Genomic DNA, 14,957 nt, shown 5'->3' on the forward strand with positions numbered 1-14,957 from the left:
TCCACACACACACACACACACACACACACCCACACCCATACAAACATGAGTGATTTTCAGCATCCCAGTTCATCAGTTGTAAATCAGCCAGCACACTTCCGTCCAAACACTTATCACGGACCACCATCATCAAGCTGTAAAGCTACTCTCTTCTCTGAAACGCTGTATTTCTATCTAATGTGTGTTTTAAATTTGCAGAACCTTTTAAACATATCTTCCACATCAAGTTGTAACATCTGTATATAATGTTATCTATTACGTCAGAATGGCAGACACCCTTTATAAATATTGCTGCTCCTCAAGCCATGGGTTCTAATTTGAGGGTCCCTGTATAAGTATATACGGTACTACAAGGATACAGGAAAATGTGAGACGCATGGACGCCCTTTTCCGACACACATTCCAACAAGAGGCGTACGCCTTTTGCCATCTTTGTTGATATTTCATTTCCCAATGTGATACAGAGATTCAAAAATGAACACAAAGTTCGGTTTGGCGAATCGTCTAGCGTTATCAACTATATTCGTCTGGGTTATTGTGGATGAAGTCAGTACATTCAATGTGGACGATAAAAAGCCCATCTATTTTCAGGAAGAAGAAAATGCAATGTTCGGATACACTGTAGCTTTCATAGAGAACAGCTCTGGCAAAACAAGGTAGGTTGTTTGGGTTTGTTTTATGAAAGTTCATCAAATTCTCGTGTATGTGGGCACAACTGTTGGTGAATTTAGCGACGACCCATAGGGTTTACCCCATCCCTCTTCATGAACTTTTCCCTATATATGTTTTGGGCGGTTGATTCACTTCCGAAAGTCGCATTTTTAGAATGTTTTCATTTGTGTTGCAAGATGTGTGTGTGTGTGTGTGTGTGTGTGTGTGTGTGTGTTATTCAGATGTGAATGTCAGGATGAAAAAAAGGTGCATGTAAGCTGTGTGGATCCTAAAATCATATCCAGCTTGAGTAACTTAAACTAATGACCGCTAGGGCGAAATATTTTCTATAACATCCATCCAGATATATGTGTGCAATCTCTCTCTCTCTCTCTCTCTCCACTTATAGCTAATCGCAACCCCCTCCACTGATGAAGTGCTAAGTAAACCCTATCCCAAAACAGACTGGTAAACCTGGTTGGCATTGAGTAATGGAGTATATTAATGTCGGTTATCACCAGACATCACAAAACTATTGGAACATTGGATGTTATATTTATTACTCCATATGCTGTATCAGTGTAAAGCATAATCGATAAAAGAAGGAACGACCTGCAATGCTAATGTATATTAGTCCAAATTCCGTTCTTTCTATTATCAGAAACATTGTAATCGATTTTTGTTTTATGTGAGATATATGTAAACCACTGCATACTAGCGCCCTTCAACATACATGTGCGTTCCATGGGGGAATCATTGCAGTTGGGCAGCCGGTGAAAGCACAGAAGAATTGAACCGGTGATTGCAATTATCGCGACGAGAGAGAGAGAGAGAGATTAGATTTTCATGCTTTTTTTTTTTTTTTTACAAAACCTTGTGAGCACGACTAAGCAATATGCCCTTAAAGTAGACTTGTGTAGTTAAATTAATGTGTTTTTACGTGCGTTTGTCCTGTTTAAAGTTTCAGGCAATTACAGTAGTTATTAGTTATTCCGTTTTGGGTTTAATTTTTGTGTGATTATTGTTTTTTGTGTGGTTATTGTTTTTGATATGGTTATTGCTTTTGGTGTGGTTATTGTTTGTTTTTTTCTGTACATTTTTTTGAACAGCTTTAATCTAGATGAATGTGCTAAAATCCCGATCTTAAAAATCAGGCAAAATGTCAATTTCATTTTGTTCACATTGATATATTTTTCTTTCCTTCTGTCCAATACCACTGTCATATACCGACATTAACTAAGCTGTGGTATGGGGTGGGGAGCATTTTAATGGCTTATTTTCAGCTTCTCACTTATATCTTCTGATCATCTTATTTTTTAACATACTTATTGTAGTGACACAAATTCGAGTAATCTCGGTTTTTTTTGTTCGCGTCAAGGGTTTAATTCTGCATCCACAATTTTAATTAGTAGGATGAGAAACAAAAAGATAAATTGGATATTTTTTTTAATTGGCAGCACAAAATACTTACTAAGATACTTGAATATCACACCGCTTGATTGATGATTCTCAGATTGAATTCATTAATACCATAGTTTTAAACAAGTGCAGTTTATTCATCCAATTAAAACGGATATGTCGTCTAGGTCACCATTACCACATACTAAACAGTATCTTCGTTTTGTTTAATTCTATTACCACCATACCTATTAGTTTCATTAAATTATATTACCATCGTGCCTACCCGTTTCGTTAAATTATGTTGCCACCGTGTCTACCAGTTCGTTAAATTATATTGCCGCCGTGCCTACCAGTTTAAATCTTCAATTTGTATAGTAAAACATATATTCTGGAATATCAGACCTGTTTCCAGTTGCAAAATATATTATGATATTGTTCAAAAGACATGAATGATTTTACATTTGCATGGAGTAACAGCTTTGGCGAAGTATAGAAAAAAGTATCCCCGTCAGATACGTATAAAGTTGCAAGTAGTTTTATTGAATTCAAACTGTGAAAAGCCCCCACCCTCCCAAAACAACAAAATTCAAATTCCCAAAACAAACTAGAAAAGAAAACCATCAATAATAAAATATCCAGGAAGCATCTCCAATTATTATAATACAGACATGTAACAGAAATATATATATATATATATATATATATATATATATATATATATATATATATATATATATATATATATATATATATATATATTATATATGTATGTGTGTGTGTGTGTGTGTGTGTGTTAGAGAGAGAGAATAACTGGAATATAAAAAGCAAAGCCAGTTTTTAAGCTCTGTACATTTTCTGTGAACCAACTACGGATTTATGTTTTGATATTATCAAAACCCCATATTCAACAACGCCTTAGAAAATGCATATACCGTTTGGTCCCTTAGGAAGCAAGCATGCATCGTGTCGTGGTCTGATTGTCATATCTGACACACATTCAATATCTGATCATTCATAATTGTGTTGGAGTGGTACAATATTAGAAACGGAAACATGCACATGCCACAAATATCTCTTCGGGATTCAGAAAGTTTTGTTAAGATTAGCAATGAACTTATCAGTAAAGGAATGTAATGATACCATACTTATATTGTTGTTGTTGTTGTTGGGTTTCACGCTATTTTTCAGCACACGATAGGCTATACATGGCGGCCAGTATTAGCGGTGGAGGAAGAACCCGGGTAAACCCTGGAAAGAACCACCGACCCACGAGAAGCTACCGGCAAGCTTTCTCACATACCCACACCGGCCGAATCCGAGACTCGAACCGACGCAGAAAAGAGGTGAGATGGCAATGATCCGTAACGGAGAGCGCTTTAGACCACTCGGCCACTCGGGGCCTCCATACTTATACGGAGAGGGATTACCGCACTAATTCTATGCATGTATTTTCTAATCTTCCTTGATGATCCATTGTAGACGGCTGCTTGAAAGGTTTGAGCAAAATGCTGATAACTGCACCTCGAGGCCATACTTTCGTTTCTTATTTATTCATGAGAGAGAGAGCACATTACAGAGATGTTGTTGTTGAGTTTAATTATAGTAGCGTTCGCACAATTGTGCATGTGCCACTTTTTTCTGACTGCACCGCAGCCTGCTAGTTGTTCGTGGGGAAGGGGATGGTGCCACCTCCCCCAGGCTTTTATGGATTCAAGGAACCCTGATAGTTTGGCCTCAACCTGTGGGTCCATAAAGGTCCCTACAGTTAAATGGTTGGCTGTCATTAGTGGGAAGGAGAGCTCGGAACGGTCCTGCTTGCTTTACATCGCTGGTTTCTTGTTGCATTTGCCTGGTGTTTTTTTTTTTTTTTTTTTTTTTTTTTCCGAGATTTTTTTTCTTTTTTTTTTTCTTCTTCAAAATGTTCTAAAAGGAACATCTTAAGATGATCACTGAGATGAGGATTTTGTTATATATATATATATATATATATATATATATATATATATATATATATATATATATATATATACAGAAGAAGTAAGGTAAAATTATACATAGTTCTTATATATTCATGGCATGGATGATTATGCAATAGCCAGCAAGTATTGTCACTAGTTGTCTGTGACAAGTATGTCATATCTCCTATTTCATTTTAAATCTCCAATTCCAATACAACAGCAAGATGCAAATGACTTGAAACGAGGACATCACATAAAATGCATATATGCTACAAAAATATGAACTTATTTCATTATATAAGAAAAGAAATTCTAAGAGTATGAAATATATTTTCTATGTGCAAACATAAAGAACAAGTCCATATGATTAGTAGATACTTTATTTCGATAGATATCGAACTGGAAACTACATTTTCTTTAAAAAAAATATTTAAAACCGTACTCATCCAGATATGAAGCGATATTTATAGTACAGATAAGATGACTGACTGTGTGGTACCCCACTGATAACACATCAGACTCCTTAGGTCATCCATTATACAAATATAATAGATTGAATATAAATAACATTGATACCGCAACCAGTCAACAGTTCAATTTGTATTTATTATTACTGCTACAGTACAGTACTAAAAGTGCTTGCTATATTTGGATATGAAATTAATGTAGTAGTTAAAAAGATTAATAATTTTTTTGTACATGTATTATCTACAGATGTAATTGTTTTCTGTTAGAAGAATAAGACACACACACATAATTTTCTAACAAAACTTGTAAAGTTTTTAAAGCTAGTCACAGCTCAGGATGTTGTAGCATCCATCACCTCCGCCGCTCCACATAAACATCTTCATTTGTCTGTGAGTTTATCATTATTTAATCCTGTTTAAAATATAAGCTAATATTGTCGTGACACAAAAAAATATCAACACAATACAACTATGCAATAAAGCAAAATAAATAAATAAAAACAATATACAGTCTTGTATTTAGCTTTTGATAGGAAATATAAGAAGAAAAAAGTTTAAACCGGCATTCATAAAAACAATATTGTTAGATGAATTATTCTGAAACAAATATCATCATACAGGTAGGCAATTATAAGGAACATATATCTGGATTGTCTTGTTACATTGTTCTTATAGATTTATTTGCCAATCCCTTTTGTTTTTTACTTTCACATAAATAAAACATGAATGAAAACAAGCTTTTCACACAATCTGGCTTTTGGAATTGTCATACACTCATCATTGCAAATTCTGAGGAATTAAAACTGTAAATTCTGGATTGGCCAAGACACTTTACCTTTTGTGTACCACATACTGTACATTTGTAAATTATGACTCAAGTTCAGTCAGGTTATATTCCCTAGTGTCTGTCAAGAATTAATCCCCAAAAACATCAATTACTGGATCTGTATTAAATATATTTATTATACGCTCATTTTTTCCCTCGTTAATTTTACATTGTCAGAATTGTTGAGTATTACCCGATATTGAATCCGCGCGACAATATACATATAGCATTCACGTGCATAAAAACTACTTTCTATTGTAAACAAACAATGAACGCAGACGCCAGCACTTTTGATTTGTGCACAAATCATGTACACTCTCGTAAGAGGCTCTTTACGCTGAGGTTGTTTAAATTTGTTTCTAAATGAACAAAAGCAGCTGTGTCATGGACTGCCACATACCATCTGTTTTGGCACATTCTGTGTTGATACAATGTTACGGATTTAAGCTAGCTAGAGTATATAACATACGCAAGATAAGGTCCTTACAAATAACATACAAGTGACAATTCATATACTGTCTTCTTTAGATGATGATTCTTCTTTAGATGATGATAAGAATGGCAAAATAAAATATACTTACGGTTTTACATCCTGAATTTCCTCAAAATGTATTTTCTTAATTCTGCAAATCCGAATTACACGAGCCATGTCATAGGTTTTTAATCTGGATTACACATTTCGAAGTTGTACTGTAATTTCGATGATAAGTGCAATTGCATCCTCCTTACTACACTCAAAATGAAATAAGCATTAAATTCCATAGCGTCTTTTTGATGATTGCAATTGAAAGACTTCATACTTTTCCCACATTATGATTTCAAACATTCAATGACAGAAACAGAAACACATTTCAGATGTCAACACGCTTCTGCCCAGCCTATTAAATCTCATGTATTTTATGTGGAATCGTCACATACAAATCCAGTCCATAATCAAGAAATTTCCTAGAATCGAGAAAGATAACAAAATCTATTCATTCCAGTTCAAATGGAAAAGTTGTTGCAATGCACATTCATTCACAATATGACTCCAAATTTCAATTTTAACTAGACACGCCATTTTCTTTCGAAAGTTATGTCGAGCGCGCGACTAAGTTCAAATTTATCTGGGTTGAGTTATGTGCGCAGTAATGATGTTGATTTGTGTAATGATGAATATGCGCTTGTGTATTTGGTTTGGAATGCGGCATACATTAATTTACGTTGTTTCTTGTAGTGTATTGTGTTTATATAATTAAACCTTAGGTAGAATTTTTAAAAATGAGCAAATAATAAAAAGCTTACTGCATTTGAATGGGAAAATATGATCTCGTTTTGTCAAAAGGATATACTTCACGACCTTGGGAGTGCAGTATATCCTTCTGGCAAAACGAGATCATATTTTCCCATACAAATGAAGTAACCTATAAATACTGTGCAAAAATGCTCACTTTCTGATGAATTTATTTTGTGGGCAATAAAAACAAGTTGTTTGCACTTGCTATGGGCACAAAACCATGAATAGGATTATATTTTATTTGCTAATGTGTTATTCTGATACTTTGACCTTCATAAAACTATTATATTTATGAACCTGAGATGAAACTGAAATTTGGCCTCTTACCCCTACTGTATGAGCCTTGGAACAATGGATAAGTTAAATTCCATAATTTAAATGTCTTAATCACTAAGCAGAGAGAGAGAGAGAGATATTCATAAATAAGTTAGTCTTTTTAAGGAATAATAGAAACCAATATCCAATTTATGACTGCAGTTGCAATATATCTGAGCAGAAAATAATAGCTACTTTATAAGCATGCAAATCATTTTAATGTGAGTTATAGGCCCTCAGAGAAGACAAAAGACTGGGCTTTAGAAATTAAAGCCACACAAGTACCAGTTTGTTACTTTGTGAAAAATGGGGTCATTATGAGAAAATGGAGACACCTGATGTACTTGCTGGTGATGAGTGAGCAATCAAATTGTTGTTCCAAAGTCATATAGACAGGAAACACATAGTCTATCCCATAAAACTCCTTAACCTAGTCATTTTTGTGTCAGTAAGACATATCACAAGATCCTGAATTATTTTGATTTGCCGAAAATTAAAAGTGATGTTTATAGGTACCATAGCTCTTGTCACACTTATCAAATGGTAGGAAATCCCAATCAAAAGATATCTAAGGCACATCTGCAACCTATTCCTGCATTTGACCATTTGACAAGCCATTTAACAGAAAAATGGTAGACTGACGGTTCTGTCCAGCAAATTTTGTTTGATTATTTCCAACAACTTATGCATGAATTAGACATCCAACAGTTTAATTTTTCTATCTGTCACCCTGCAAGTAATGGGGCTAGCTCAAGACTGTCCGAAAACACTCTCACCTACCCAGGATACATGTTTACCGTTATATTGAATCAAACCTTAAAAAGGACAGTGATCAGTAAAATCCTGCATTGTATAATTATAGAGTAAGATCAGGAGAGTTTCCCCCCCCCACATATTGGCATTTATCACCAAATGAAAGACCCCATGACTACCCTAAAACAACAAAAGACTGTTCCAAAAACACCCTCAACTACCCAGGATACATGTAGGCAATTAAATAGAATAAAACCAAATAAAAAGACAGCGATCTGTAAAATTCTACCCTGTATAATTATCGAGTAAGATCAGTAGAGTTTATTCTTTTGTTGATACTTCCTGAAGACTGTCCCAAAACACACTCATCAACTCAGGAAACTTGTAGGCAATTACAATGAAATATGCAGTTTTAGTGCATTCTCTCTTTCTTTCTCTTTCTTTGATCATAGATAGTTCACTAAACTACTTTCATATTGCAAAGAGCAGCACAATTAACAAGTCAGAATCATGCGTCACTACACTCATATTTCAAAATTCTTTTGTCTCTGATTTTTTTCACTTTTAGAGACAAAGGTTTTAAAGAATGCAAACCAGTTTTAAAGCTGGTTTATTGGTTGTAAATATAAATATATTCAAATGTTGAGGTTATGTACATTAACAATGCAACTTAAGTATTGGAAAAGAATTGTACACTAAATCTAATCTATGTAATCGCAAGTAAGCATTTTTATCATGATACAATCATGATTTTCCAGTTTGATTATTTCGGTTTTTGCGGCAAAATATGTTCCCAAATGAAGATCGTGATACGAATAAGAGCACCTTTAAGGAATGATCAATTTTTTAAACGTCATTGTACCTGTAAACATTTTTCGTATGTGCTATTGATGTTGCTATGAAACATTTTATTTTCGCGGGAGCTTACGTACACGAGTATCATAGGAAAAGATAGACGTCTGTGAGATGAGTCAAAATGGGTGACATACAATACAAGCCTTATAACCAGGGTTCGTCTAATGAAAGCTCTTTAGAGTTCAAAGGAATATATCATTGTCATTTCTGATCCTTATCAAAATAACTAATGTTTCCAAAGTAATGAGATATATCACTAAGAAGTAAATTTCTTAAACTGTGAAGGTAACTACTTAAGTGCGTCAAAACCGGGGATGAAAAAGATGGACCACCTTGCTGTACTGTATGCATTTTCGGTTTCGTAACGTGCTATAAACCACTTAGATCATCGAGAAAGCATATGGCTTTAGAGACGATTAAAACTTTGTTGCTAACGTACACCTTAAAAAGGGACTGAAGGAGTTATCGACAGAAAATGAATGTCGTAAAGCTCCATGCGGAGCATTCATTTTTTTCTGGTAAATTAAAACCCTAGAAAATTAGAGCGCCGTCTGTTGTCATAATGCCATGCTAATCTCTAGTATGCCATTATGACAACAGATGGCGACACAAGTTACACAACAAAGACAATAGTAGTAAAGCTTAGTATATACATTGTTGCAAGGCCATATCTGTTTGAAAACAGTAATTGGAATGATGTAATTGTAAAGTTTATAAACAGAATATACAAAACTTCTAATAACTGACATAGCGTTTGTCATACGACAAACTACATAATCATTTCAGTATATGGCAAATCGCAAGATACAATGACAGAGAAGGAAAGTAGATCAAAAAACTTGCAAGCAACCATTTACAGCTTGGATCAATAAAAAAATCATGTCTAGAATTATGAATGTAGCACTTGCACGCAGTCATTTAAAATAATGCAAAATGAAAGTAGTACTTGCAAAATGCCACGTCCAATTTGCATCAATGGAAATACAATACACGTAGACAGAATTGTGAAAGTAACACTTGCAAGCAGCCATTTGCAATAATGCATCAAGGAAGACTGGGAAATACACGTAAATAATGATGGCGGTAATCCCCCTCCATATACCAAGTCATATGCATCTTTTGAGTCAATTGTGTATTTTTAATTCTGAACCTTTGAAAGTCAGGTTTTCGCTTGTGAAGACACATTGGAAACAAATACATCGTGTTCAGGAAGTACATACATTACTACCAAGTTTAATCGAAATTGGTTCAACCGTTTTGAACAATCAAATAGGTTTCCCGCGTGTCACTCTGCGCGCTAAATTAGTCACTGCTCTCTAGAGATTTATGTTCCTATTTCGGACATTATCCCTACGCCGATCACATCCGAGGTTACGTCTTTATGTTCAGAGCAACACATTAGTTCCAAGCACGTGGCCCCTTTACTTTGCTAATTTGCATGACTCGAGTCAATCTAACACATCTGTTGGAAGTAATTTTAACTAGGTACAATTCTTTCCAATAAAAGTGTGTTAATATTTTTGGGCAAGGCGTAAGATTGCCGATGCTTGTTTTAGCACTTCTGTTGTAAAATCTCCGTTTTCGGGGGTGAGTAGTTTTATACGCTGTAAAGCTCTTGAATTTCTGAAGTAAATAAATCTTGCTACTCTGCGCCGTAGTCGCTAAATAAGCGACTCTGCTGTCTAGCGAGTTACTAACCAGTTTTGGATATGATCCCTACTCCGACCAGCTCTCAAGTGACGTCTGTTATCTCCAGAGCAACAAATTTGTTCCAAACACGTGGCCCATTACTTTGTTAATTTGTGTGGGTCACTTAAATTACTCAAACTACATCTCTTGGAGGTAATTTAAAACTGAGCACAAATTTGTCAAAAAATGCGTTAATGTGTGTTTTTGCATAGCGAAAAATTGCTGATGCTTATTAGTGCACTTTCGTTTTGTCAAATCTTCAGAGGTCATCACCAGCATCATCATTTAAATTATAGACGTTTTCGCCCATACAGGCATGTACGTCTGGTTAATGTCCATAAGCGGACTATTTAATTGATCCCGTGGGAAGGAATTTAGCCTCTTCCTCTAGGAATTCCTGTGAATAAAAGGCACTATTTAATTGAGCCGTCAGGTCTTGAGTAAATATGACTGGCTTCATAGACCCTAACGACCTGGATGTAAGGCTATACTCGAGTGGGGATAGTCCCAGCATACACTCAAATTAAAGGTAGCAATTCAGTCTGCATTAGCTGCGCTAGGTGTCAACCAAGCAGTATGTGACGCCAGTGGCGATTAGTCGCCACTATGACGTTACATAGGGACACCTAGGTTTTTATTCCCATGTGGAGGGTTAATTATTGTTCCTGAAGAGAGGAAAAAGTGCCTCTCCATTCACGCATTTAATATGTGCTATGCACTTTTATTAATTTAATGTCCGGCAGTGGCGAGGAGGAAGGTTCGGTCAGGGAGGAGCCTGCTCACTAGGATGGCACCTTGGTTTATCCAGGGTATACATTTTTTGTCTCCCTTGCCAAAATGTTAATGAATTGTTGTCTTGACGCATTTTTAGAGATATATTCTGTGCCGTTTTTTAAAATATAGTACCACACCAATGACCGCTTAGTGATAGTCTATAGGGTTATTTAAACTTTATCTATTGAGTCTAATTCGGATGGGGTGGTTCATGTTTTGGGTTTACCCTTTTGTGTATAACTGTTTAAACTTTCCTAGGCTTAATGGTGCGCCGCTGTATGCCGCCGGGCCTGATGGTCCTTGGGGCTTGGACCACCTTATAGGTAATAATTTTAGGGCTATAGTAAGTTCTCCTATCTTGATAAACTTTGCCGCCTTGTGCAGCAGGGCCTGATGGTCTTGGGCTTTTTAGACCACCTTATATATTCTAGTTTTTGGGGTCTTATCTAGGTGTTCTAATTGTTTTAGTGCCTCAAGGAGAGGCTGTGCTTTAGTGCAGTTGCGTTTGTTGTACTAAATATAATCTGTGGTCACCTTACGGTAGGAAAGGATGTTAGTGTCCTTAATTTTATGTTGTAGGATTGTGGTGCCCTAGAAAAATAATTAATTTTTAAACAATTTAAAAAAAAGAAAAGCAAATACAAGAAAAGAATTTTTTTAAAAATGTATTTTACGGGTTATTGCAGTTTATTTGTTTCTATATGTGTTGGTTTAGGGTTGGGCTAATCTATCTTTATGTTTGATTTAGTTTCCTAGTTTTTCGATAAAGCTATTAGTATGTTGTTATTTTATTTTCAGGCTAAGTCTATTTGATTAGGACAGATATCTGTGCCGAATTTTCTAAGACATGTCAAAGACATCTGATCTTATGTGTTCCCTAATTTTAAGTTTATTAGCCTGTCTACTAGTTATGATAATTGTTCTTATCTTGTTTTATTTATGTGATGTTATTTTATTTTCAGGTTAAATCTATTTTGATCAGACAGATATTTTTGCCGAACACTCGGGTCGCTAAGACTTGTCAAAGACATCTGTTCTTATTGATTCCCTTATTTTAAGTTTGTTAGCCTGTCTACTAGTTTTGGTAGGCTTGGGCTTATTTTGTTTTGATTATTGTCCTATCTTGTGGATAGAGTTATTTATGTGATGTTATTTTCAGGCTAAATGTGTTTTGATAAGACAGACATCTTTGCCGAATACTTGGGTCGTTAAGACATGTCAAAGACATCTGGTCTTGTTGTTCCTTACGTTTAGTTTGTTAGCCTGCCCCCTAGTTGTAATTAATTAAATGGTATTTATTTATTGTTTAGCGGGTCATACACTTTTGTTTAAATACCCCCTTTTTTCCCAATGTCGGTGAGGAAGTTTATAATAATTTTGTAAGTAATGTCTTTATTTAAGCTTTGTTCTTTGAGGAAATCTGGATAGGTCGGTGGGGACCCTATTTTGTGTTGTTTAGTCCTAAACCTAGTTCTTTGGGTTCCAAACTTATGACAGGTATTAAAAACATGTTCTAAATCTTTTTAGAGTTGGCAGTGTGGGCATTTGTCATTTGAGTTTATGTTGATTGTCAAATATTACCCAAAGCTGATGGCTAATTTAGTTTTACCTATGAGTATCCTATTGATAAGTTTTTGATCCTGACTTCTAACGAGTTGTGATGGGTTGGAATTTCTTGCGACCTTATTTAGTATGGAGTATAGCTTGCGTCCCTTTTTGCTGATACTCCATTGTTGTTGCCACTTATTCTCGATTTTAATTCTGATGATGCTATACAATTCTTGGACGCTGTAGTATAATGCTATGGAGTCAGGTTCATGTAAATATTGTTTAGCTACTTGGTCTGCTTTATTGTTACATGCTTGTCCGATATGGGAGGGCAACCACACGAACTCTATTATATGTTTATTATTGAACAGTTGTTTAATTAAGTGGTTGTCTTTCTTCAGGAAGTTGCTTCTTGTGAAAGAGTGGTTTGATTTAATCGAGTTGATGAAACTAAGGGAGTCGCTAATGATAACTGCTATCTAACGTTTGTTAGTTGGATCCATTTTAGAGCTTCAATAATTGCTCAGAATTCGGCTGTGTAAATGGAGCAGGTTTCGGGTAATCTAGCTCCGAATTCTGTGTTGGTGTTAGGGATTACTACTGCAGCAGCAGTTTTGTACGGTTTTGTAATTTTTTAGCCATCGGTGTATATCTTGGTGTACCCTATGTATTTTTCTTCTAGCTCGGCTAATATTTTTTCCCTTATATCATGTACCTGGTTTTGTTTGTTGCCATAAGTAAGGGCTATTGTGTTACAATTAAGGTCACCTCCCGTCCATGGTGCAGGAATGCACTTAATTCATATTCTGATCTCTATCACATGTGATCATAATAATATATTGTCTCCGCAGTTCATTTAATTGTTCTTGCGTCAACAAAACGTCTTCGTTGCCGTATTCATCAGTAGTTATATTAATAATAAACTGGGGACGGTGTCATTATTGTTATGATGGCGTTTTCAAGTACGTCTTTGTCGTGTATGAAAACTCTCACATGTTGGTACATTATATAATACCTCTTGATCAAATAATTAATTGTAAATAATTAATTGTAAATAATTAATTGTAAAAAACTCTACAATGTTAAAAATCGTTAAAATTTTACGTATATATTAATATTTAAATTTTCATTTCTTAAGCCAATCAAGTGTCCGCTCTGGTCAGTAAGTTTGAAATGTATTCTTGACAATAAATTATTATGACATCGTAGATAAACCGGATTGATCAGGCCTTGTACAATCAAATATCCAGGAGGTAATTGCGGTGTAAATGTACATAAAATATCCTTGTTGAGCTTGTCTGTATTTTTCAAGATCTATTTGATAGCTGCCATCAATTACATCACATACAAGATTAACTGCAATAGTTGAAGTTATATTTACAATTCCCGATGAAATTTGACGCCCGCCTCAGCATTGATCATTGTTATATTTGAGAATACTTGGACATGGATTTCTTTTTCTCCATGGCTCAACAATTTTAGGAACGTTTGCATTGATAAAATCGCTGAATGATTTCTATGTTTTATTTCGTCGGTTTTAAATCCTGGTAGAACACATTTTGGTGATTGTTCTTCTGTGATCATGTTGTGTCTCATAAACGACTGTTTAAATGTTTTACGCATGGATATTGAGGAATTTGATACGTTACATGATCACCAAAGTCGCAACAATCTGTTTATTGATAAACTCTAGATCTGATTCAACCTGGATTAGATGTTGTTTTGAATCAATGATCTGTTGCTTTATATCATCGATGTAATGTTGTGTGGCACTGGAAAATACATTTCGTAATTTATTACTTACTTTTTTATGTTCAGACTTTAATGACGCCGGAAAATGATTTGATTTTTTTCCAATTGACGAAATGTTTATTTTCCTCGTCTACATCTTGTACATCGTCAATAACCTAGGGTGTCTTGTGGCATCAAACTTAGTAATATAATAAGATATATCTGCTATGTGTCAAGGATGAGTTTTTCGATAATCTGGATTTTTTTTTTAAATCGTTAGTTGAGAAATCATCTCGTTGAGGCTCTGGCAGTCCTTTATATTCGGGTGTTATTTCTGGCCATCCTAAAATAGATCTGATCGTGAACTGTCATAGCTATTTTGGATTCTCTTCCGATTATCGATTTTATTCTGCGCTGAAATTTATCATTGATCTGTTCGATCTGGTACTACCTGTTGAATTTCCAACAATATTCCAGTCTGGTGTTCCATCATCTTTATTTTTTACTTGCAAATACAAGCGAATTATTCGCCTGTAATCTACCGAATGATTTTGATCTGATATTTGGTCAACTATGGTATACTCGTAATTGTGATAGTGCGATTGCTTTTACTGGAATTTCTGTTGGAAAATTGACATTAATTTCTGGATTAGTTAAGCTCACTTATATCATTGTAGTTTTTGACGGAGTTGTATTAACGGCAATCTGCTGGA

General features: G+C 35.0%; 1 protein-coding gene across 1 annotated transcript in view; it reads left to right on the forward strand.

Annotated features, from left to right (window-relative positions):
* Positions 1-329: 329 nt before the first annotated feature.
* Positions 330-14,957, forward strand: part of LOC149776296 (integrin alpha-V-like) — a 147,634-nt gene continuing 133,006 nt past the window's right edge. The window contains exon 1 of the mRNA XM_089942765.1: positions 330-656. Within this exon, the coding sequence (XP_089798891.1) occupies positions 475-656 (182 nt within the window). The 5' untranslated portion in view covers positions 330-474. The remainder of the gene's footprint in view (positions 657-14,957) is intronic.

Source organism: Sinohyriopsis cumingii, chromosome 18, assembly GCF_028554795.1.
Source record: "Sinohyriopsis cumingii isolate HCF-2022 chromosome 18, ASM2855479v2, whole genome shotgun sequence".
In the NCBI taxonomy this organism is placed as follows: domain Eukaryota; kingdom Metazoa; phylum Mollusca; class Bivalvia; order Unionida; family Unionidae; genus Sinohyriopsis; species Sinohyriopsis cumingii.